The sequence below is a fragment of the Rhinatrema bivittatum genome, chromosome 2, assembly GCF_901001135.1.
Source record: "Rhinatrema bivittatum chromosome 2, aRhiBiv1.1, whole genome shotgun sequence".
NCBI classification, from domain to species: domain Eukaryota; kingdom Metazoa; phylum Chordata; class Amphibia; order Gymnophiona; family Rhinatrematidae; genus Rhinatrema; species Rhinatrema bivittatum.
Window position 1 is genome coordinate 682320777 of NC_042616.1, and position 26102 is coordinate 682346878.

At 42.2% G+C, this 26102-nt stretch overlaps 1 protein-coding gene across 1 annotated transcript in view; it reads left to right on the forward strand.

Annotated features, from left to right (window-relative positions):
• The first annotated feature begins 1090 nt into the window (after positions 1-1090).
• The window catches only part of ZBTB10 (zinc finger and BTB domain containing 10), a 162013-nt gene continuing 137001 nt past the window's right edge, over positions 1091-26102 (forward strand). The window contains exons 1-2 of the mRNA XM_029591535.1: positions 1091-2171; positions 20940-21837. Coding sequence (XP_029447395.1) covers positions 1524-2171; positions 20940-21837 — 1546 coding nt within the window. The 5' untranslated portion in view covers positions 1091-1523. The remainder of the gene's footprint in view (positions 2172-20939; positions 21838-26102) is intronic.

A 26102-nucleotide genomic window follows, 5' to 3' on the forward strand; every position in this document is an offset into this window, starting at 1 on the left:
CCGTGGCCCAAGGGCTCACATCACCTGCTTTAGAGACGACCATGCCTCCGCGCCTGTAACAATAGCCGAAGGCTTCCAAGCCCTCGGTTCGTAACAGCTGCTGGAGGTCATGCTTGTAACAGTTCCTGTTGTTGTTTTATGTACTTTTTTTTATTGTTAACCACTACGAAATTTATGATGTCAACAGTATACAAATTTTAATAAACCATAATTCGGTGCCTGACAGGACAATAGTCTCTGTTTTCTGTAGACTCAAAGCCATACTGGACTTGTGGAGGCTGAACAAGTTGTTGATGCAGGAGAGGTTAAAGATGAAGCTTTCTCCAATTAACTTTCTTTCATTCAACTGAGTGACTGGATGTGTGCTCATTATCTGAAAGATGCTAATGTACACATTCCCATTTGCCCTCTCCATCAGAAGTTCCTCGGGTTTGTGCTGAAGCACATACACTAACTCTACAAGACGGAAAGTTGACTACCTTGCTACAGCTTAAGCTCTGGAAGAGACTGAGGGACTTACAAGGCAATGTGCACGAGGGAACTCTGGTTCACGTTCAGTCAAGTCTTTAGTGAATTCTGAGACCTGAATTATGGTCGATGCCAACGGACAACACCTAAATGATATGGCTAATTTATTCTGCTGTCTATGAAGAATCCTATTTAAAGGGAGAAAACTTGCTTCATCTTTACATTGCTTGGGTACCCATGGTATGTCAGACTTTAGTTTTCTGTCTCATAAAATACACCTGCTACATGTTTTTCCAACCACACATGCTTTTCTATCCTCATGTCAAACTTAACGCAAACGTTCTAAGGAACCAGATCCTTCACTACATAAGCTGTGATTTTTTTTTCCAGGAATAAACAAAAATTAAAAGTAGTTATAGCAGTGCTAAAAAAAAAAAACAAAACAAGTTCCTTTGGGACTCAGAGCAAAAGCTGAGTAGCCCTGAGAGGGAACGTCACCCTTCGCGTGGAAGGTGAATCAAGGCCTGGTTTTCAGTGAAGAGAAGGACCCCAGATGTGCGCGCAAAGTAAAACATACTGTCTAACCACCAAAACCTGACACTCGCCAGCTGCTCCCCCCTCCCCTCCACCCCCACCTAGTGCTCGCTGCCCCGTTGCATTGTGGGCACAGTCCGTTGTTCACTTGCCATCCGACCTCGGTGGGGCCTGCACGGACGCTCCGGTGGCGGCGGCGGCCAGTGGCCGAAAGTCCTCGGCGCTCTCCTCGTTTCGAGCGTTGTGCAGTCTTTACGCTCCCGCCCCTCGGTGGCTTCTTCACCCTTACACTTTGAACCGGGGAACGGAAAAGGAGGGGGAGAGTGTGAGAGGAGCCGGCGGCGGCCGGGCAAGGTTGGTTGTGCCTCGGCCCAGCAGTGTTTCCCCTCCCCCCACCCCCTTCGCGGAACGCTGGGGGGGGGCTCTATTCCCCCCCCTTACACCAGCCCCGGGCCATTCTGACGTTTCAGAACGCAAACGGTTAGCGAGCGGAAGGGCCCCCGGGAGAGAAGCCATCGAAAATGTCCGCGGAGCGGAACCGCAGGACGCTGGCGTTCCGGGGCGGTGGTGGCAGTAACGGCAACAACGGGGGCGGCGGCGGCGGCAGTGGCGGCAACCTGGAGGCCTCGGCCTGGGCCCTGAGGCAGCTGAACGGGCGCAGGGTGGAGGAGGAAGTGGAAGTAGAGCTGGAGGACGAGGCCGAGGCCTGTGGCACGGACAGGAAAGAGCTGCAGGACGGTGGCTCGCTGAGCGGCGACAGCAGCGCGGCCGAGGACGACGACGAGGAGGAGGAGGGTGGCGGTGGTGAAGGGGCGAGCCAAGGCGGCAGCTGCAACGGTCGGCGCTCGGGGGACGGCTTGGAAGAGGCTGATGGCGGCGGTGGCGGCGGGGAGAGCGTCAAGCGCTTCGGGCTGGCCAGGCCGCAGTCCTTGCTGCACAACCTGCACTACTTCTCCTTCCAGGGTGCCTGGCTGCACGAATTCCCCTGGTTGCAGTTCAGCCAGGAGACCGGTCTCATGTCCTGTGCCTGGTGCCAGGCTTCTGGAAGCGGCGGCACAGTGCCCGCCGGCCACGACGAGCTGGCCAAGGGCACTCGCAACTACAAGAGACCGCTCTTACTGAGGCATCACCTTTCAGCGGAGCACCGACTCAACGACCCAGCCGTACAGGTAAGGGTCCCACCCTGGGAACCCTGGTTGCTAACTTGTAGTGCAACAGTTCAGACCACAGGGGCACCGAATTGACAACAGTGAGGGTAAACACGAGCCTATAGTCGGGATCTCGGAGGTCCCTTCCCTTCCCTGCGGCTCCATTGTGTGCGGACAGGAGGGTTCCAAGCCTACGTGTCTACTCCCAGTGCTCCTCCTCCCCTCGGCACGGAGGTCACCTTTCATGTTTATCAGCAGATGTTGCAGGGAGGACTGGATTGAGAGATCTAAAATTCTTTTCTTCAGTTAAGGGGGTGGGGGTTTGTTCCTAATATGTATGTCCCAAGGATATGCTTTTCTGCTGGTTTAGATGGCCGATCTTCAAGCTAAAAGTTAAAAAGATAAACACACCCTTTTTTTTTCTTTGTGCCTGAGAGAGAGGCATAATGTTTTTGACTTTCTGCCCACACTTCTGGCTGTCGTGAGCAGTGGATGCATGTTCAGTAAGTTCCCTTTTCCGGATATACACCATGTCTTGTGTGTGTATGAGATGGATTGTATGCCTTGTAAACAAGGAATGATGAGGAGGTAGTATTTTAATGAGGAAGATAATATGGAGAAGGGATAGGGCTTGCAAATCACATAAATATCTGCAAAATTGTTTACACATGTATTCAGGCACCTATTCCCATTTGGACATGACTATACAGAGGGCACTTCAGTTCCCTTGTCGGGAACATCTCTTGTTGTGAGGCAGAAGCATTGAACACACGGTTGACTTTTAGGTTAACAAGTGTCCTATGCAAAAACTGAAATTGGTGCAGATCCCAGTAAAAAAAACCAAAACTTCATTTATGTCACTATCTTTAGGCTTAAGTTTTCTTTCCATCCTCCATTCGTTGCGCTTAACTATAAACCTTCCCTGCCATCTTTCTTCCATCCATGCCCTCACCCACATCTGCCATCCTCCCCTTTTCACTCTTACCGTTAGTTCCTGCTCCTTCCTTCCATCCTTGCTCCCATCTCTTTTTCCATCCTTCCCGCATTGTTCTTATCATCCATTCTTGACTCTGTCCTGCCAGTAGAACAGGGCTAAGGGCCCAGTGTTTCTAAACACTGCTTCCTGCCAGTGGCATCTTTTTCTCTTATCTTCCAGGGTACAGGTAGGGTCTAGAAGTTATTAGGCCCCCAGCACTCTCTACTTTGGCCCCATGATTGTAGGGGAAAGGGTGGAACATGGCAGCAACTCTTCTCTTTCCTATGGATCCTATCTGCTCCTCTTGGGCCCAGAAACTGATGAGCAACTGCACAAGTTGCTCATCCCAAAAGTTGACCCTGAGTGAATATTCAATTTGTTTTGTTTATACTTTAATTCTGTACTTAATTTTAGGACAAACATTTTAGAATATGATCTCCATTTGTCAACAGATGTGTTCATTTTGGTGGTGTGATTTTCAGTAAAGCAGGGGAAAATATGCCCTTTTAACAAAAGTTGAGATTTCTTTTTTTTTTTTTTTTACTGGTCGCATGATCAAACAAAAATGAAGCTAGAAATTGGATGTCATTGTCTTGGTGAAATGGTACAAGTGCTATTTAGATACATTAATCAGGTGACAGTTATATTTACAAGTGGTTTGTTGTAAAATATGTGATTAAAATTGATTTTGTATATGAAAGTGTACACACAAATATTAAGTTCCTGTAGAAATGTATGAATAAATGAAATTGCAGTAAGAAAAATCACAGGTCCTTTATGCTGCCAGGCAAATTATATTCATTAGTTTTCAGCACTGTTTATGGTCAAACAGTCTAATTTCAGTGAGTGTGCTTACATTTTGTGTGTAAACTAGATTAATTTATGTAATTTGGTTACTCTAAAGAGCAAATTTGTCCACATAACTTCTAATTAGGTGAAAACCATTGTATGAGTTTAATGTTTGCCCACCCGCTCTGCCCTGCTGGTTTTTGGGTTCCACATATAAGATGTTTAACAGTGATTATAGAGAACAAATATTGCACATTACTACTTAACTGCATCACTATAGTGCTGTTGAAGACTGAAAATCATTGCAGGAAAATTTGGTAGTTACCTTTAATTCTTAGTTTCCTCTTTCAGATGATTTAGTGGTAACAAGTGGTTGGACTCTTACAGGTCAATACAGTAAAGTGCGGCCGCGGTTACCCTGCTCCTAACCAGCTTTCTACTCACTTTTCGGCCACGTTAGTCCAACCCGCGATACACTATCCCCTTTAACCCATTCTTACCGCCTCTTTAAATCACCGGGTAACCCCTTCCACCCGCGGCATGTATATTAGATGTAAACGATCGAATTAGCTATTCCCTCCCATACAGTAACGCGCGCCCCGACTATCGCTTTTCTAACCTGCCGTTTTGCCGCACGTTTAACTTGCTAACTTACCGCCTACCCTTCCCCTGCGTTAGACGCAGGGGTAAGGGTAGGCGTCAAACTTTCCCCCAGCCCCCGCTCACCTGCCCTGGCCGCGTCCATGGGTGCTGGTCTCCGGGGCAGCCCCAGTCCTCTCCCCTCCCCCCGAAGCAAGGAAAGCGGAAAAAAGCGAAGAAAAAAAGTAGCAACGAAGTGGACGGTTCTCCTGCGCTCGGGATTGCCAGTCCCCTCTCCCCTCCTCCCGAAGCAAGGCGCGTAAAGCAGCCTTGCTTCGGGAGGAGGGGAGAGAGGTCTGCCAGTGTAAAGCAATGAAGCGACTTACTCTTCTTGCAGCCCCCCTCCGGAGACGGACATCGGCAGAGACGGACCTCGGCTCCCCTGCCTCCCAGAGGCAGCTGCCGGCGAAGATGGATGCCTGCACGGGCGAAAGCGGCCCCTGTGCGTGCAATTGGGCCGCTCAAGGCGTGACGTCACGACGTTTGGCGTCACGGCATGTGACGTCACATCTTGAGCGGCCCAATTGCACGCACAGGGGCCGCTTTCGCCCATGCAGGCATCCATCTTCGCCGGCAGCTGCCTCCGGGAGGCAGGGGAGGGAGCCGCAGTCCATCTCTGCCGATGTCCGTCTCCGGAGGGGGGCTGCAAGAAGACTAAGTTGCTTCGTTGCCTTACACTGCCAGTCCTTTCTCCCCTCCTCCTGAAGCAAGGCTGCTTTACGTGCCTTGCTTCGGGAGGAGGGGAGAGAGGACTGGCAATCCCGAGCGTAGGAGAACCGTCCACTTCCTGGTACCTGTCATTTCAAATGACATTTGAAATGACAGATACCAGCGTGTCTGTGAAGCGTTAGGCCAGCGCACCCAGGATACTGTATAGCGCTCTATACAGTAAAATGGGTTGCGCGGGCCTAACGCTTCAACGACGCTTCTTGGACGCAGCTTGCATTTGCAAGCTATTTAAATACAGTATCGAGCGGTAGGTGAGTCAGACTGTGCATGCGGCAACCACGGGTGCGCCCGGCACTAACGCAGCTCTTCCTACCGCTCCTTACTGTATCGGTCTATTACTTGGAAAAGGAAACATTGGTTTATAGTAGTCCATCAGATATTGGGAATAACAATTTGCACTAGGGATGTGCATTTTTTTAATAATCAGCTTCATTTCGAAGTAGCATGTGCTAAAACATTGTGCTATTTCATTTTAGTGCAAGTTACTTCATTTTTAGTTTTTGCTAGTCTGAAACAAAACAAAAACCCAGCTTTTCATCCTTTGCATTCTTAATTTGCACCCAAACAGCTCTGGACATTCCTTGAATTTGGTGGACAATATACTAAGCATTTTCCTCATAGACCCACAATGAGAAAACTCCTCTGATGTATCAGGCACTTGGGGAGCTGAAGCCAACTTTAAAGAATCTTACCAAAAATGTAACTGTTAAAAGAGTTATTTGCATCTATTAACTGTTTCTATGAAGCACTTGAAGCAATTTACAAATATGGCATCAAACAAATTTCATTAACACTCCAAAAAAAGTACATAAAATGTGCAACACAAATGCATATGTCAATAAAATTCCATGAGAAGATTGTGCTGCTGTGCAGACAGCACTCCAGTGCATGTGGTGACAGAGAGCATATAATGCTCCCGGACAAGCTCTATAGGGGTATGGAATGCAGCTGGGAGAAGACATACATTAAGCCCTCAAATCATGAAGAAGAAATTTAGCAACAGAAACCAAGACAGAAGTTAAACTTGCTTCGGACAGAGACAGAATAGAGTAGTAAAGGCAGGTAGTAGGTAATGGGTAGAAGAAATGAGAAGGATTGAGTGTTTTCTCAGTCATTTGAAACTTGAGGGTCAAAGAGGAGACAAAAAAAGCCACTGGGGGGTAAGGTAAAGAGATGGCTTTATTAAGCTTTCATGGAGGGGAGGGGAATGGAGCTGGTGGTGTGTTAAATATGGGAATTTATATGCTTAATTTACACAAAGTGGGAGAGAATTACCCGGCAGACTGGATGGGCCAAATGGTCTTTATCGTTATTTTCTGTGTTACTATGGGGCCAATGTAATAAACCCTGTATCAAAATTGATGCAAAAGGTTAGCACCGAGTTTTCATACTGTAAACTAATGGCATATAAGTCAAAGCAGTGCTAAAAATCCATGGTAATCCCAAAATGTGCACAAAAACTGGTGTTAAAACCAACATGCAGAAAACCATGGTAAAAAAAAAAAAAAAACCCAGCTCTAGTTTGAAAAATGCTACAGTATTTCATATTGGTTGATAGAAGTGACCTAGGCTGATTGATGAGGTGTGATTGGTGGTACGCAGATGTTCATCTATTTACTTGGACACTCCTCCTTGCCTGGAAATAAAAGGCAGCCTCTTCCTGGGCCATTTTGTTAGTGGTCTTGGAAATCTCTGGACCAAGGAGGTGACCCAGGCCCTGCATCCTTGGTCCGGAGATTTATTGAGAGCAGTCTTTGAAGTAATAAGCTGTGCTGAGTCTACTGTGGGTTTTTACTCTGGTTTTAGTGCAAGGTGTTTTGATGCTAACCTTACCCAGACTTGTAATGTAGGTTTTAGTGCTGAAAAACCCATGCTAAAACCAGAGTGAAAACCCTAGGTAGGCTCAGCATGGCTTATTACATCGGCTCCTATGTATTTAATTTCTAAAATTTTGAATCTATAGTACAATAGTTTAATTCTTACAGCATTTCAGCTTCATTGACTGATGGAATCGTAGCCGATTTACATTTTCCATATATCTGTCAGTCATTGTCATGGATGTAAAAAAAATTAAAGAAATTGTGCACAGCCAACATTAGGAACTATGAAGAAATATGATTTTCCTTTTTATAATTTACTGTGTTTTTTTTTTTTTGCTCTTACTTTGCTTATTTTTTGGAGTTGGCCTGACCCTGCGGGCTCCCTCTTTTATCAGTAATTTTTCCCTTACTCCTAAAGCAGTAAAAACTGAATTTAGCGAGTGGGATTCTTGAGGGTTTGATTGGAGCAATTAGTTGGAAAATTAGAACACATTCTAGAATCCACAGTGGCATCCCAGTCTTAAATTATCTATTCCCGGTACCTAAGAAGCCATATGTCCCATAATATTGATTTGAAGTACCTAGACTTTTGTATTTTTTTAAATATTTGTATTCCAAATTGTTCTTTGCATCTGTTATTTGCTAATCTCTCTGAAGATGATACGTTTATGAAAATAGTAACATGAAATTCTAGATGTACATATGAAAAGTTGTAAATATATTCTTCTTAAGAAAATTTGGTTATTTAACAGAACAAGTGGAATGCAGTTTATTTTTTTCTATTTAAGAATTTGTTTTCCTTCTCATTTTCTGAAGGCAGGAGAAAACCCTTGGAGTCACTAATGGATACAATTGCTGCAAAGTTTGAATAAATAATGAGGTTAGCATCATCAAAATAGCCAATGAGAATTTATATATAATGGGCATTATAGATATACCTATTACCTGCTAGATTTAGAACTCTGATAGTGATAGTATGACATTTTCATTTTGAAACATTTGTTAACATTCTTCAGGGGCGTAAAACAGCAGTGGCTCTCTGTCTTCATCATTCAGTCTCTAATGCCTTTTCGGTTACTAAGTATGCTGAGTGAAACAGGATGTGTATGTAATTCCATTAGAAGATATTGATGTTGAAAAGTATTAATGGGAAAATCGTTTGTGTGGTGAGTTTTTAAGAAGTGAGAACTGGTCACTTTTGTGCTAATAATCTAAGGTTCAGAGTTAATTTATAAAATCTGAAGAATATATCAGTTCATTTACAGATTAAGAAATACATGTAGTCACTTTTAGAAACAAGTCAAATTTCTGATTACTGCCTATAGTCAATTACTTTTCTGGAAATAGAAGTAGGAAGGTCTTCTGGCAGTCTGTATTTATGCTGTGCTATCAAGTGTGAAACTTAGTATAATTGAACCATAAATATGCTAGGATATCATTACCTTTAATAAGAAATGTCATACTGGTTAGAGTAGCAAATCACCTGGACCAGATGGTGTATAGCCCAGGGTTCTGAACGAACTAAGAAACAACATTTCAGACTTATTAAAAGTGATTTGTGATCTATCATTAAAATCATCCATTGTACCTGAGGATTGGAAGGTGGCCAATATAACCTCGATATATAAAAAGGGCTCCAGAGGTGATCTGGGAAACAGTAGACCGGTGAGCCTTACTTAAGTTCTGGGAAAAATCATGGAAACTATTATAAAGAATAAAATCACAGAACATATAGATAGATATTTCATGGAACATAGCCAGCATGGATTTACACAAATTTGCTACATTTTTTTGAAGGGGTGAATAAACATATATGGACTAAGGTGAACCGGTAGATGTGGTGTATTTGGACTTTCAAAAGGCGTTTGACAAAGGCCCTTATGAGAGACTTCTAAAAAAAAGAAACAAACAAAACAAAACTAAAAAGTCATGGGCTAGGAGGATTGCAAACTGGTTAAAAGCTCGGAAACAAGACAATAGGATTAAATGGTTTGTTTTCACAGTGGAAAAAGGTAAATAGTGGAGTGCCTCAGGGATTTGTATTTGGACCTGTGCTTTTTAGTATATTTATAAATGATCTGGAAAGGGGTACAACAAACCAGGTGATCAAATTTGTAGATGACACAAAATTATTCAGAGTAGTTAAGGCACAAGTGGATTGTGATAAATTGCAGGAGGACCTTCCGAGTCTGGAAGATTGAGCATCCATATGGCAGATGAAATATAATGTGACTAAATGCAAGGTGATGCATATAGGGAAAAATAATCCATGCTGTAGCTACATGATGTTAGATTTCATTATAGGAGTTACCACCCTGGAAAGAGACCTAGGCATCATAGTGGTTAATACATTGAAATCATCGGCTTAGTGTGCTGTGATGGTCAAAAAAGCAAACATTGTTAATTATTAGGAAAGGAATGGCAAACAAAACAGAGGATGTCATAATGCCTCTGTATCGTTCCACGGTTAGATGGTACCTTGAATACTGTGTGCAGTTCTGGTCGCCGCATCTCAGAAAAGATGTAATTGCACTGGAAAAAGTACAGAGAAGGGCAACCAAAATGATAAAGGGCATGGAATGCCTCCCTTGTGACGAAAGGCTAAAGAGGGTTAGGGCTGTTTAGCTTGGAGAAGAGACAGTTGAGAGGGGATATGATAGAGGTCTACAAAATCATGAAAAGATTTGAATGGGTAAATGTGAAATGGTTATTTACTCTTTTGGATAATGCAAGGACTAGGAGGCACTCCATAAAGTTAGCAAGTAGCACATGTAAAGTAAATCGGAGAAAATTGTTTTTTACTCAGTGTATATTTAAGCTCTGGAATTCGTTGCCAGAGGATGTGGTTAACGCAGTTAGTGTAGCAGGGTTTAAAAAATGTTTGGATAAGTTTCTGGAGTAGAAACCCATAAACTGTTATTTAGTCAATGGGGAATAACCACTGCTTGTTGTCAGTATTAATAGCATGGGTTCTATTTAATGTTTGGGTACTTATGAGGTACTTGTAAATTGGTTTGGCCGCTGTTGGAGACAGGATACTGGGCTTGATAGACTCTTGGTCTGACCCAGTATGGCATATCTAATGTCCTTTATGTCCATCAAACCAAAGATTTCAAAGTATCGTCTGTGATGACGTCAAGATCCTTTTTCTTGGTGGTGACTCTTAATACGGAACCCAGCATCGTGTACCTATTGTTTGGATTATTCTCCCCTTTGTGCACAACTTTTCATTTATCCAAATTAAATTTCATCTGCCATTTAGATGTCCAATCCTTCAGGTCCTCTTGCACTTTCTCACAATCTGCTTGAGATATAACAAATTTTGAATAATTTTATGTCATCTGCTTATTTGATCACCTTGCTCGCCACTCCCTTTTCTAGATCATTTATAAATACAGTTTATTAAAAAGCACCAGTCCCAATACAGATTATGCACCTGTTTACCTTTCTCCATTGAGAGAAATGTCCATTCAATCCTACTCTTGTTTCCTATCCTTTAGCCATGACATTTTATTTTCCTGATGAATTTTGTCAAATGCCATCTGAAAATCCAGATACATTACACTAACTGACTCAACCTTACTCACATTTTTTTTTTAATCTAATAGATTTGTTAAGCAAGATTTCCCTCTGCTAAATCCATATTGTCTCTGCCCCATTTATCTATGACTATCCAGATGACCAGTTTTGTTCTTTATAATAGCTTCTACTAATTTGCCCAGTATTGATACCTGACTCGCAGGTCTAGATTATGCATCGCCCCTGGAGTCCTTGTTAAAAATGGGTGTTATGTTGGCCACCCTCGGATTTTTCAGGTACCATAGCTGTTTTGATTGAGAAGTTAATGATTACAAATCTCCGCAATTTTAGTTTTGAGTTCAAGATGTTACACATCTTGACCATCTGGTCCCAGTGATGTGTAATTCTTTAGTATGTCAATTTGCTCTTTCTGTGATTTAGTTTGAAGGTGACTTGATATAGTTCTCTGATTCATCACCCAAAGATTTTTTTCTTGCATCTTTTCAGCACCCTCCTTGGTAAAGATTGAAGCAAAGAATTCATTTAATTTTTCTGTTATGGTCTTGTCTTCCTTTCACGCCACAGTCATCTAGCAGTCTATATGATTTCATCAAAGACTTTTTGCTGTAAATATACCTGAAAAGGGTTTTTTATTTTGAGTTTTTGCCTCTTTGGCAAGCTTCTTTTCAAATTTTCTTTTGGCTTTCCTTATTAATATTTTCTGTTTTTAACTTGACAGTGCCTATGTTCTTTCCTATGTTCTTCATTTGGATCCACTTCCAATTTTTGAAAAATCCTTTTGGTTTTAATTGCCTCTTTCACCTCACTATTTAATCATGCTGGCAGTCATTTGGTCTTTCTTTCTAATGTATGGAATATGTTTTTAGTACGGGTTTTCAAGATGGTGTTTTTAAAAGTATCCACACCACATGTGAACTTTTAACCCTTTGCAGCCTTTTGCTTTTAATTTTTCTAATTTCCTCATTTTATCATAATCTACCTTTTTAAAGCTAAATGCTTCTGCAGTAGTTTTCTGAATGTTCTCCTTTCAGTGATTATGATAAATGTAATTGTTATGATTATATTGCCGAGCAGCCCAGCCATTGTTCATTCTTATATCATATTCTGCATCACAGTGAGGATTAGATATAGATTAGTTTTTTCTCCCCCCTCTCCCCCTCTTCTTGGTTTCAGGACTAGTTGCTCCATGAATTAGTCTTTTATGACATCTTGGAACTTTAACTCCCTAGCATGTCTCAATGAGACATTTACCCAATCAGTAGTGGGGTAATTGAAATCTCCCACTAATATTGTGTTGCTTAATTTGTTAGATTTTTGTAATTTGTATGTATTTAACTGTCTGGCCAAGTGGCTGGTTGTGTACCCCCACTAATATGCTCTTCCCATCTCATGGAATTTCTTTCTATAGAGACTCCACAGTGCATTTGGTTTCCTTTAGGACTTTTATCCTGTTTGACTTTATACCATCCTTAATATGTAGCATCACCCATCCACCAATTCGACTTGGTCTGTTTTGATATCATTTGTACCCTGGTATCACATTATCTTAGTGGTTAACCTCCTTCCAGAAGATCTGAGATGCCTATTATGTCTGCATCTTTGTTCAGTGCCATTCTTGCTAATTCTCCTTTCTTATTTTTTAGACTTCTGGAAGCTCCATATAGACAATTCAAAGTATGTTTTTTAATTGTATTCACAATCTGCCTAGCAATTGAAATAAGTACTTTTGTAAACTACTAGGGAAGAAACCTGCTGAATTGTCTTAAATCCATTCCCAAATCTCTTACCCTTAACTAATTTGGTGTAAGACTACCTTAATAAAGTTCCATTGTTTATCTTAAGGCTCCATCCTGCACCAAATATATTGTTGAGCACAAAAAATAAGAATTCATCCAGATTTTATTAAAGTTTTCTACAATAAAATATATTTCATAATAGCACACAAGATAGATCATCGCAATCTTTGACATTTTTATTAATTTCTAGTAATTTCAGTTTGATATAAAAACCTTATCGCTGGCTACAACAACAATTCAAAATAATATTCTCACTGACTCCCAGTTTAAAATCAAACATACCCCTGAAAACCATAAATAATTTTTGGTATTGTTTTACTCTACATGTGACTGCCTTTTAAATGTGTGATAAGCTCTGTTTTAAACTAGGAAAACATTTACAAATTCCACCCTTCAAGGAAATTTCTCTCTCACAAGCTGGAAACTGGGAATTGCCAGTAGCCGTCTCTCTCTCTCTCTCTCTCTGTGTTGTATGATGAAAAAGGCTGCTAATCTGGATACTGTAGCATTTGAATGTACATTACAATTAGTCTTTCACTAGTGCTAGGAATTTGTCTTACAGTTGGATGTATTGCACTGATATTACTGCAGTTGTGGTTGTGTGTGTGTGTGTGTAAGTGAATTGTTAGAAGTTCTTTCAAACGTAAGTTCTGCCGGCAACTATCTACTAGTTGCTTATACTATTACAAATCAATCCTGGAAATCTCGACATGACATCAGCATTGTTCATGCAAGATACTGAAAACTTTTCCCAGTTCAGGAAAGGTTACATGCCATCTGATAAGAGTTTCCAATGTCTGGGATTTGAAACAATGTCCACTTACTTTGTAAGACCAACAGTTATTTTTGCAGTTTCAAATGTCCATCCTTGATGCATTGATGACCACTAATGTATACATCTGATAGTTTCCTAGCCTTTGGCTAATTAACAGTTCAGGTTGTGATTACTGTTTAAACCACCATCTGCCTTAAGAAAACTGGTCTTTCCCTTCTTTATCTTAATGAACAGAAAAGTAGCAGGAAACTTGAGATAATAGACAATAAAGATGAAAGGTCAGCTGGGCAGAGGAAACATGAATTCTGCTAGAAGCCAATAGACTTCAAAGACGGAAATGTGAGATAAACAAGATTACATGAGCTATCTAAAAAAAAGAAAGTACTAAAGACTATATAAAAAGAATATATATAAATTAGGCCAAAAAGAAATATACGGTGGCCTTTAACTTTGTTTTGAATATTTTTTCTCAGTCTGCTAACTTCAGTGAGCCTGACTTCAGTGCCGGGAAAAATAGTGGAAACTATTCTCAACATCAAATCGTAGAGCATATAGAAAGACATGGTTTAATGGAACACAGTCAACATGGATTTACCCAAGGGATGTCTTGCCTAACAAATCTGCTTCATTTTTTTGAAGGGGGGTAATAAACATGTGGATAAAGGTGAACCGGTAGATGTAGTGTATTTGGATTTTCAGAAGGTGTTGACAAAGTCCCTCATGAGAGGCTTCTACGAAAACTAAATGTCATGGGATAGGAGGCGATGTCCTTTGTGGATTACAACTGGTTAAAAGTCAGGGAAACAGAGTAGGATTAAATGGTCAATTTTCTCAGTGGAAAGGGGTTAAACAGTGGAGTGCCTCAGGGATCTGTGCTTGGATCGGTGCTTTTCAATTATATATAAATGATCTGGAAAGGAATATGACGAGTGAGGTTATCAAATTTGCGGATGATACAAAATTATTCAGAGTAGTAAATCACAAGCGGACTGTGATACATTACAGAGGACTTGCAAGACTGGAAGATTGGGCATCCAAATGGCAGATGAAAATTTAATGTGGACAAGTGCAAGGTGTTGCATATAGGGAAAAATAACCCTTGCTGTAGTTACACGATGTTAAGCTCCATATTAGGAGCTACCACCCAGGAAAAAGATCTAGGCATCATAGTGGATAATATTTTAAAATCGTCGGCTCAGTGTGCTGCAGCAGTCAAAAAGCAAACAGAATATTAAGAATTATTAGGAAGGGAATGGTTAATAAAACAGACAATGTCATAATGCCTCCATATCGCTCCATGGTGAGACCGCACCTGGAATACTGTGTACATTTCTGATCGCCGCATCTCAAAAAAGATATAGTTTGCGATGGAAAAGGTATAGAAAAGGGCAACCAAATGATAAAGGGGATGGAACAGCTCCCCTACGAGGAAAGGCTGAAGAGGTAGGGCTGTTCAGCTTGGAGAAGAGACGGCTGAGGGGGGGGATATGATAGAGGTCTTTAAGATAATGAGAGGTCTTGAACGAGTAGATGTGACTTGGTTATTTACACTTTCGAATAATAGAGGACTAGGGGGCATTCCATGAAGTTAGCAAGTAGCACATTTAAGACTAATCAGAGAAAATTCTTTTTCACTCAAAGCACAATAAAGCTCTGGAATTTGTTGCCAGAGGATGTGGTTAGTGCAGTTAGTGTAGCTGGGTTCAAAAAAGGTTTGGATAAGTTCTTGGACGAGAAGTCCATTAACTGCTATTAATCAAGTTGACTTAGGGAATAGCCACTGCTATTAATTGCAATAATAGCATGGGATCTTCTTAGTGTTTGGGTAATTGCCAGGTTCTTGTGGCCTGGTTTGGCCTCTGTTGGAAACAGGATGCTGGGCTTGATGGACCCTTGGTCTGACCCAGCATGGCAATTTCTTATGTTCTTATGTTCTCTTTATTTTAAATGCACTTGGGCTATTTTTACCTTTATTACAACCTCTGTATCGAGATAACCTAACTTGCCCATTTAGGCCAGTATCCTGTTAAGGTACCTCATTCTGTACAGTGTGCTCTTGAGTGACTGTTGGCTTTCCCTTATAATTTAGTTTAACTTTCTACCTAAAATCCTAAATTTGGGTTCCAGAACCTTCCTTCTACAAGGGTCGATTTTAACCCCTGTGTGCATCCATGTGGGTGTGTTTTCCCGACGCACACATATGAATTCGGCTATTTCATAACATGCACGTGTCGGTGTGCGCATGTTATAAATATGGTATCCACACTCACATGTGCGCCAGATTTTAGCATGTGCGGGCGGGTGAGCTCTTCCCACACGCAGGGGGATTTTGTTATTACGCGAGGCAACGCAATCGGCCTTTTTCCCAGTCTGCTCCAATACATCCAATTAAGGAGCGGGCTAGGAGGGAATTTCCCTATTCCCCCCACCTAACCTTCCACCCTGCTCCCTAACACTTACCTATCTACCCCAAATTTTTTTGTTTCAATACTTACTGCTCCTCCGGAGCAGAAGTATTTTCCACGTGCTGGCTGGCTGCCGGCACGTACTTCCCTGGGGCAGAGCCTAATGGCCGCTGCCCCTGCTGGCCCACTCCTTTTGAAAGGCCTGGCACTTCTGTGCGTACCAGGGGTTACACGCGTGGCTGGGCTGTTCTAAAATGCGTGCAGCGTGTGTGCAAGGCCCGGGCATGCGCGTGATCCCTTGATCCTCATGCCACCAGCCACATGGCTGTCTGCATTCCTGTTAACTTAATTGTCAACTATTGCAGCTATCTTTACCCTTTTTTCCTGGACGTACGCCCTTGGAGAGACATCTTCAGTGCAAGAGAATTCTGCATAACTTGGTCATTAACTCATCAAAGATGGACATTTGAAACTGCAAACATAACTCTTGATCTTACAAATTGCTGAATGTGTGACTTTTATAAGTGGACGTTGTTTCAAATCCCGGACATTGGAAACAGCAGTTATCAGATGACACATAACCTTTGCTGAACTGGGAAAAGTTTTCAGTATCTTGCATGAACAATGCCGGTATTTCATCACAGCAAGATTTCCACTGATTGATTTGGAAAAGTATAAGCAACTAGGCGACAGCTGCTAGCAGAACTCACTTTTGAAAGAACTTCTTTCTTACTGACGATTCACTTACATGTACAACCAGCTGTGCACAACTGCAGTAATAAGTTACTGTAAAATCAGTGCAATACATCCAGCTGTAAGACAAATTCAAGGCACTAGTGAAAGACTAGCATACAAATGGTACAGTAGTTGGATTAGCAGCTTTTCATGATATGATGCAGAGAGAGAGACCTGCATGAAACAATTTCAGGACATTTGGGAAGATACAGATGGCTGCTGGCAATTCCCAGTTTTCAACTTGTGGGTGAGAAATTTCCATGATAGGTGGAATTTGTTAATTGTTTTCCTATTTTAAAACAGAGCTGATCGAACATTTAGACGGCAGTAACGAGTAGAGTAACAGAGTACCAAAAATTACTTGTGGATTTACAGGGATATGTTTGATTTTAAACTGGGAGTCGCTGAGAATATTGGTTTGAATTGTGTGGCCAGGGATAAGATTTTTTTATATCAAACTGGAATTACTGAAAATGTCATAAAGATGTGTGATGATCTATCTTGTCTGCTATTATGAAATATATTTTGTTAGGAAGCTTTATTAATAAATTCTACAGTATCATTTCCAGCTACAGCATCATTTTCTGCTACCCCAGGACGATGCTCTCCTTCCATATGGCCTTGCTCTTTAAGCAGGACAGGGGCTGCCAGACTGGAAATGGAACCCCTCTCTACTATGTCCCTAAAAATCTTTATGTATCTCTGTTTGCCTCTGCTTTTCCAGTTCTGCTACTCTAGCCTCCAGAGATCGGAGTCATCTGAGAACCAGGAGCTCTTTGCTCTGGTGCACACATATATCTCACCAGTAAAACATGTGGAACTTGGTGCTAAACACTAGATATCTCCCATCTCACTGCTGAACTGCTGTCTGTATCTTGCTATTTTGGTGTTAGTTATTTAAGGCTGATAAGGGAGTAGTGATACTTAATTTAATGTGAAGTTCCTGAAATGTATTAGTTGTATTTTGTTTGTTAGTGACTAGCAAGGAGGCAGCAGTTAAGCTGTTTATAAGGGCAGGGCTAGCTACTCTTGTGCTTGGGGAGGATGGGTTGTCAAAAAGGCACAATGATAAGCATTTTTTTTTTAATTCTAAAAGACAGAGACATAGAAATAAGCAATTTAGTCCACAATTTCTCTTCTCTCCCAAGTTTTAAGCCTCAGAAATTCCTCAGCAAAAAATAGTCTTTTTTTCAGCCACCATCATAGGCAGCTTCTGCTCTCAGTACTCAGTGGTTATAGCCATTGAACATGAGGATCTTGAGGGTATGTTTTGTTTGTGAAATCCTTTACTTATGTGACAAGTTTAAAAATAGCACTGGATTAATAAGTTAAGCAATTTTTGCAAATTAGGAAGTTACCTGCCCGACACCTTTGCAACACAGCAGAGCCCGTTGAATTGGATGTTTCCCAACCAGTGTACTGCAGTTAACTACTGTAAGTGTTCGTACACTAGGGGGGGGGGGAGGCCTTGAACAGTCCTGAAGGGGGCACATTGGCTGCCCAGTTGGGGAAGAAAAAATGTCTATGCTGTCAAGTATTGATGCCTTGGAGTCAGTTCAAGTTCAGGAGGGATGGAGATGCCGGAAAGTAGTGATGCCTCGCCTTAGCTATGCATTTTCTTTGGTGGGGCTGGGGAGAGGAGCTGCTTCTTCCGTGGAGGGCCCAGGAGGGGGAGCTGCTTACTCTGCAGCAGAACTGGACACAGGAGCAGCCACTGTGGTGGTCCACAACTCAGGAAGTCCTGCCATCCTCAGTATGGGAGGAGTTTTTACTGCTGCCTGGTCCCTGTTCAGTGAGAGATCACAGCTGTTGCCTACCTGAGGTAAAAGAAGTGGTGAAGTAGGAGAAAGAAATAGGCAAAGAGAACAGAAAGATTGAGAAGATGGGGTAAAAGCAAAAAGGGTTTAAAAAATAAAGTTAAAGAAGCAAATCAAAACAGACAATAAAAAAGATGATCAAATTAAGAAAATACGAAAATATAAAGAAAAATTAGTCAAAACAGCAAAAAAATAAATAACATTTGGGCAGGATATCTGGCATCTAATTTTTTTTTTTTTTTTGGTGAAAATGTTTCTGCTCTTACAATTGTGGTATGTGTCTGATATGCTTTGGTTTGTGTGTGTGTGTGGTCTATGTCTCTTTGTCTGGTTGTGGTGTATCTGCCTGTGTGTGTTTGGCTGTTTTGTCTATTCCTGCATCTGTGTGTCTGATTTCTGTCTGGGGTTTGTGTCTACCTGGGTGCTGGGTTAATGTCTCTCTATGGCATGTCTTTGTGTGGTGGTGGTGGTGTCTTCTGTGTGTGTGGGGTCCCTGTGTGTGTCTGTTTGTTTGCCCGAGTGTTTCATTCTCCTTGGTCTGGGTATGAAGTATCTGTTTCTCTGCCTGCGTGTGGGATGTCTGCTTTTCAGACCCTGTGTATGGGTGAGCTTATTTCTTTCAGCAACTTGGAGAGAAGCAAAATGGGGTTTTTAGCCACTGGTTTGCAGTGTGGCTGCTTGGTGAATTCACTTGACATATGTATGTGTATATATAGTAATTGACAAAAAAGACCCTTGAATCCCAGAAAAAGACACCTACACACAGGGAAACACAAATCAAAAATCCCACAGCAAAATCCTGCCACATAGATGTTAGCAAATATCACCCACACAGGGGCTGATGCAAAACAAACACATCCTCCTACTTAATATCGCAACAATATTAAGCAGGAGGATGTACAGGAAAGCTTTTCTGTACAATGTTTGGGAATGCCCAGCAATTAACGCCTGCAAGCGTTAATTTTTGAGTGTAAAAAAGTGCGTTTTTGATAGACTTGGTTTTTTTTTTTTTATATTTTGGGTGATTCCCTAATAGCCTCATTAACATGCATTTGCATGTGATGAGCGCTGTTAGTTTCGCTGTGCATTGTGGAGGCGCTAATCCCATTATTACATAAAGCGATTAGGTAGCGTGTACACAACCCGTGTACAACCTCTGGTTAAACAGTGCACTCGGCTCAGCGCACTGTATTGTATTGGCCTCAGAATCAGCAATGTGGATGACATTTGCTAAGATCTACTTGGCAGGATTTTGTTTGTGGTGATTTTTGATTTCTGTTTCCCTGTGTGTATAACTATAGTAATCCATCTTGGGGGATCCCAACCAATTGCATGAATGGATGCGGGCCACAGCTCAAAAATTTTGCTTACCTGTGCACTAATGTGCTGAAATACATGTGTGCTGCGAGAAGCGCCAGCCAAGAAATGTTGAGGTGCCAGTAGAGTTAATTTTCTCTTTCCTTTCTGGCTTGCAGGATATCCTCCTACCAGCAGGAGAGGTCAAAGAGCAGCAACTCTCTGCTGTTCCCCCCTCTGCCTTCGTTCCTCTACAATTGAAACTGCATGGAGCATGTAGTCTTGTGAGACCTGCTGGCCTCATGCTGTTCTGATTGTAGAGGGAAGCAGGCAGAAGTAGAAAAAGGAGCAGCATAGCATGTAAGCTCTGCTCAGATATCTGCCAATTCCAGAAAAATGGGACTGGGGGGGGGCAATGGAAGAAGGGACGGCTGAATGTGCCAAGGGTATAGTGGGAGGGACAGACGAATGTGCTAAGGGAAGTGATGATGCCAGGGGAGAAGGAGAGGCAGGGAAGGTGATAAAACCAGGGAGTGTGAGAGAGGGGAGGGGAGGTGATGGTGCCAGAGGGGTGATTTAGAGGGAAGGTAATGATGCCAGAGGATGGGGGAGAGAGAAGAGAAGATACCAGGGAAGTGGAGGAAGAGGGAATAGAAGGTAATGGTGATGCCAGGGGAGTGGAGTTAGAAGGAAATGGAGAGAAAATGGTGGTGGTGATTCCAGGGTGGGTGGAGGGAGAGGGAATGGAAGAGAATGTGATTATGATGTTGGAGGAGAAGGAAACAAAGAGAAGGTGGTGATGCCAGTGGGATGGTGGTGGAGAGAGAGGAAAGGGAGGGTGATGATGCAGGTTGGAGGGGAGAGAACAAGGAAGGGATGATGCCAGGGGATGGAAGGGAAGATGGTGGTGAGAAGAGGGGGAGGAAAGGGAGGGTGATGATAGGGGAATGGAGGAAAGGAAAGGGAGTGGGGCATTGGAGGGAGAGGAAAGGGAGGTTGTTGATGCTAGGGCGATGGAGAGGAAAGTGAGGGTTGTTGATGATGCCAAGGGTGTGTAGAGGGAGAGGGAAGGGAGGAGAAGTTGATGGTGTTTGTATGGGAAGAAGGTGGGTGTTGATGCCAGGGGATAAAAGCAGAGGGAAAGGAAGAGAAGAGATATTAATGATGATGAAAGTGGTGTGCCACAGTGAAGTGATCCTTGTGAGGGTGTGCCACAACACAAAAATGTTGGGAGCCACTGGAATAGGAGATATAAACTTGATTCTTGTACACAATAATTGAACCACTGGGCTAATCTATTATGGTTTCTATTTAAGCACATCAAAATTAAATAAAAGTGTGTGTAGCAATTATTATATTTTAACTTTCAACATCATTTTTATTCATTGGCTAATTTATAAGTGTCAGATTTATCTGTTGGTATTTTTACAAAGCTAACTTTTGAAAATACTTTTTGATTTATTCAAATACAGGAACCAGACATAAAGGAAGAACTGACTGAAGGCTTTAGTGATTACAGTGCTAAACCAAATGAAAATTCATACTGTTATCAGCTTTTGCAAGAACTAAATGAACAGAGGAAGAAAGGTATTCTTTGCGATGTTAATATTGTGGTGAGTGGGAAGGTCTTCAGAGCTCACAAGAACATCCTGGTTGCTGGCAGCCGTTTCTTTAAGACTTTGTACTGCTTTACAAACAAAGAAAGCCGTGACCAAACCACTGTTACCTATTTAGATGTTGTTGCTGTTCAAGGTTTTTCTGTTATCTTGGACTTCATGTATTCTGGTAATCTGGTGCTTACAAGTCAAAATGCCATTGAAGTGATGTCAGTGGCCAGCTATCTTCAGATGACAGAAGTTGTTCAGTCCTGCCGCAATTTCATCAAAGATGCCTTAAACATAAGCATAAAATTGGAAGCACCAGAGGCTGTGGTAGTGAACTATAATAAAAGAAACACCATTAATAGGGAAAGTGTGACATCAGTGGAGCAGAAGAGTGGAAGTTTTTGGGCAACTCGCAATCTTACCAATTTAGCAAGTAGCTTAAAAAGTGAGAATGATAGTTACAGTCTGGATGAGGGCCAAACTGAAAACTACGCAGCCAATGACTCCAGTTGGGTTCAGGATAGCTCTCCTGAAGTGACTGAAATTGAACCTCAGGGTCAAGGAAAAGTTTTTGTATGGAATGATGTGGGCTCGCATACACTGTCATTGCAAGAACCTGGCAAGCCCAGGAGGAAAAACCAAACTACAAAAAGATTTATTTATAATATACCACCGAATAATGAAGTACATTTAGAAAGTGGCTTAATGGTACAACCATCAGTATCATTCTTAGAAGAAGATTTGCAGTGTTTTCAGGATGGAGCAGGTAAACCCCTTCTTTCATTTCAATAGTATACTAGCATCATACTTTAAAAGCATCTCATGCAATGTATTACTCAACTCTTGTAGCGTACTGACATAGGTTTTTGGTGGTGTGTTATTTTTCAAGGGTGAGCCTGTAATTCAGTAGCTGGTAAATTCTGAGAGCAAAGCAATCTTGCATAATGTTTTGTGTGTGCTTCATTTTCTTACGAAAACTAGCTTTAATTTGTTAACTTCAATAGAAAAAAATATTTTTTTTAGTTTTTTGTTTTTTTTTTTGGTTGTTGAAGTTTTCATTATATGAAGTAGGAGCTTTAAAAGTACTGTACTTCCATGGTCTGTCTTTTTACTGCTAGCTTTCTTTGTATTGTATCTGTTGAATATAGCTTTGCACATACACAAGTCAAATGAACAAGGCTAGTTATAACAGAATACTGAAAGATGTTCTTCAGTATTCCACTCAGTAATCAAAATGCAAAGGCCATCTGGCTGCCATTGTTGACTTTGGAGTACTCTAACAAACTTCCTGAATTAGTGTTCCTACTTGTAAACTAAGCTATTTATTAAGGCGTAAGCTTTTGAAGACAAGTACACTTTGCCAGATCATCCACTTGTATTTTTGCTACTACAAACTAACATGGCTACCCCTCTGGGAGTTTTTTACTTGTAAACTGTTATTCAAAACAGATTAGCATGTCTAAATTACTGTCCGTGTTAAGTGTGGAAAAAATACCCTGGAATTTGTTAGGTAAACTGCATTTATAATATCATTACTGTGCCAATGTACTTTGAATTTTAGTTGCTTTCTTGGTCTTTGAGAAAATCAGATTCTTTATTAGTTGGAATACTATTTTTTGGATCAGCATAACTATCAGGAATGGACATTTTTTTCAAGAAAATGTAGATACCAGGCAATTTTTAGGAGCCAGGGAATAATGTGTATGTGTTTCTTTTTGTGTATCAACCTTTTTTCCTCCCCCACTTTCTGCAGTGGTTCTTTTGTCTGGGTCCAGCCTTGGTGCCGGGGACTGAATTTTGCCAGTCCTAATAAAAAATAATCTAAAGATACTATTATATACAGACTTGTAAGTCCACATGTTCCTCCAAAGGTCTCCATCAAAGGGATTCACTGAAGGCATAAAGCAATGAAGGCTGAATGGTTTGTGTTAGAAAACAGATATGAATTACTGGTGTTAATGTTTTCCCACTTTTGTATTCTGATGAAGTTGTTGCGTTTTTTTTTGAGCTGGAATTATTTGACTTTTTTAAAATGCTTGCTAATTAGTCTCAAAGTATATTGAAGTACATAGCAAGGTATCTGTTCAATAGAGTTTTGTCATGGATTGGTCTCCTCTGAGACTGAACACTTCAAGTTCCCTTCTACTGATGGCATATTGAGAACAGTAGGAGCAGCAGCAGTCACTTTTTGTTCCTCCCTGAACCCAAATGTTACTTCTGCAATGTACAAGCTCAACTAGCCCCATTGGATGCCGTTTAAACTCTAGGGTCCTGTGCTATAGTTGTTCCAGAGGGCCAACTGAAGATGTGCTCTTAATAGTATCTTGCAAGGTGCCCTGTCCTCACTGTAGGAGCTAAATCGTTTTATTCAGAGCTGTTAATCAGAACTGTCTTACTTTCCTTTAACATTGGCATCTTGCACCGCCGTGTTCTCCCCCCCCCCCCCCCCCCCCCCCCCCCCCCCCCCCCCCCCCCCCCATACTTTGTGTTAGGACCATACATTAACCACACGTACTCTGGAATTGGGTGAAAATAGGCCGCAGCTTTTATTAATTATTAACGTAAAAAAAACTTTCGGTACCCGAGTATTAGTGCGTCCCTCAAATATTACCATACCGGGCTTCGTACCGGCGTCCGCCATTATAGCCAGTCCGCCACACGATCTGACCGGACCCGCGCCATGTCCAAGCCACGGGGCCATCCCCCGGGCAGCCCACGCCCACCTCTACGCACTTCTCCTTCGCCTATGACCACGGCATGTCCACCGTGCCGTCCGGGCCCCCCCCCCTGGCCCACTAACTCGGGTACCCCCCCGCCAACCCCAATTGCTGCGACAGGTTATACATTTGGCAATTCACTTGCTAACATTGCTTTCTAACTAACCGTTTTCCTTATTGATGCTCGTTCATGTGTCCCCCTCTCCCCCTCCCGTTCTTTGCTGGGTGGGTGGGTGGGAAATGCGAGCGCCGGCCAGCGAAAAGAGGCCTGGCCCGGCGCTCGCCCCCTATTTAAGTCCCGAGGTCTCGCGAGAACTCCGGCCGGGATCGGCGCGCCGATGCGCGCCAGCGCGATGACGTCACCACGCTCCGCCGCGGCCGGCGCATGCCGCCCGCCGCCTTGTAAGGTGCTCCTGCGTGCGGCCCCGTCCTGTCCTCCGCTTCGGGCGGTCGTCCCGCCCCCCAGCCGGAGGTAAGCGACCCTGGGAAAAGGGGGGGGGGGTGGTAGACTCGCCGGCAAGCGCCCTGTTAAGGGGGCCCTCCCCCGCAGGCGCTTGTCGGTCCTTTATTATGCAGAGACCTCTTTGGTGTAGAGAAAGTTGTCTTCCTACACTTTAGAAGTCTGTACTGTTTAACTAAGGAGTGGGTGTTTAAGAAAAATTCTAGGTGGTTGTTGGGAGAGCAGTCTTTGTTCCTTGGTGACAGTCATGAGATTTGGGTTTGGTTTTTGGCTTGCATTCATGGTTTGCCACATTTGAGTCAGGAAATAGTGAATTTGAAATTTTTCCATGCAGCTTTCTCATTTGCATAAAATTTGCATGACTTTTCTCAGAAAATTTTTCTGATGCCCTAAATAGATTTGTGATTGATTTTAGAAAGCTATTTGACCTATATCTGATGATTTAAGAATCTGGAAGAGGAAGGTGCATAGGCTAGAGCAGTGTTCCCAACCCTGTCCTGGAGGCATGCCTAACCATTTGGGGTTTTCAGGATATCCATAATGAATATACAGAAGCTTCCTTTCTCAAAAGGCTTTAAACGGCAGCATTTTATCCCACCTTCTATAAATGCTCTAGCCCAGTGTTTCCCAAGCCTCTCCTGGAGGCACATCTATTTAGATGGGTTTTCAGGACTGTCACAATGAATATGCATGAAAGAGGTTTCCAAAGTGTACAAATTTATCTTATGCTTATAAGGTTTGATAGGTACTCAGAAAAAGCATATTTTATTAGTATTGTTCACCCAGAATCATGCTTTCAGTTGTGCTGCACCCATTTTATGGAGCCTATAACTATTGTGAATCAGGGAAATCCAGGATTACTTGTTTTCCTTGGCCTTTACAGATTAATTTAGGTATTAAGAACATAAGAACATGCCATACTGGGTCAGACCAAGGGTCCATCAAGCCCAGCATCCTGTTTCCAACAGTGGCCAATCCAGGCCATAAGAACCTGGCAAGTACCCAAAAACTGTGTCCATTTCATGTTACCGTTGCTAGTAATAGCAGTGGATATTTTCTAAGTCAACTTAATTAATAGCAGGTAATGGATTTCTTCTCCAAGAACCTATCCAATCCTTTTTTAAACACAGCTATACTAAATGAACTAACCATGTCCTCTGGCAACAAATTCCAGAGCTTAATTGTGCATTGAGTGAAGAAGAACTTTCTCCGATTAGTTTTAAATGTGCCACATTCTAACTTCATGGAGTGCCCCCTAGTCTTTCTATTATCTGAAAGACTAAATAACCGATTCACATCTACCCATTCTAGACCTCATGATTTTAAACACCTCTATCATATCCCCCCTCAGCCGTCTCTTCTCCAAGCTGAAAAGTCCTAACCTCTTTAGTCTTTCCTCATAGGGGAGCTGTTCCATTCCCCTTATCATTTTGGTAGCCCTTCTCTGTACCTTCTCCATCGCAATTATATCTTTTGAGATGCGGCAACCAGAATTGTACACAGTATTCAAGGTGGGGTCTCGCCATGGAGCGATACAGAGGCATTATGACATTTATTCACCATTCCCTTTCTAATAATTCCCAACATTCTGTTTGCTTTTTTGACTGCCACAACACACTGAACCGACGATTTCAATGTGTTGTCTATTATGACACCTAGATCTCTTTCTTGGGTGGTAGCACCTAATATGGAACCTACCATAGTGTAACTATAGCATGGGTTATTTTTCCCTATATGCATCACCTTGCATTTATCCACATTAAATTTCATCTGCCATTTTGATGCCCAATATTCCAGTCTCACAAGGTCTTCCTGCAATTTATCAATCTGCTTGTGATTTAACTACTCCGAACA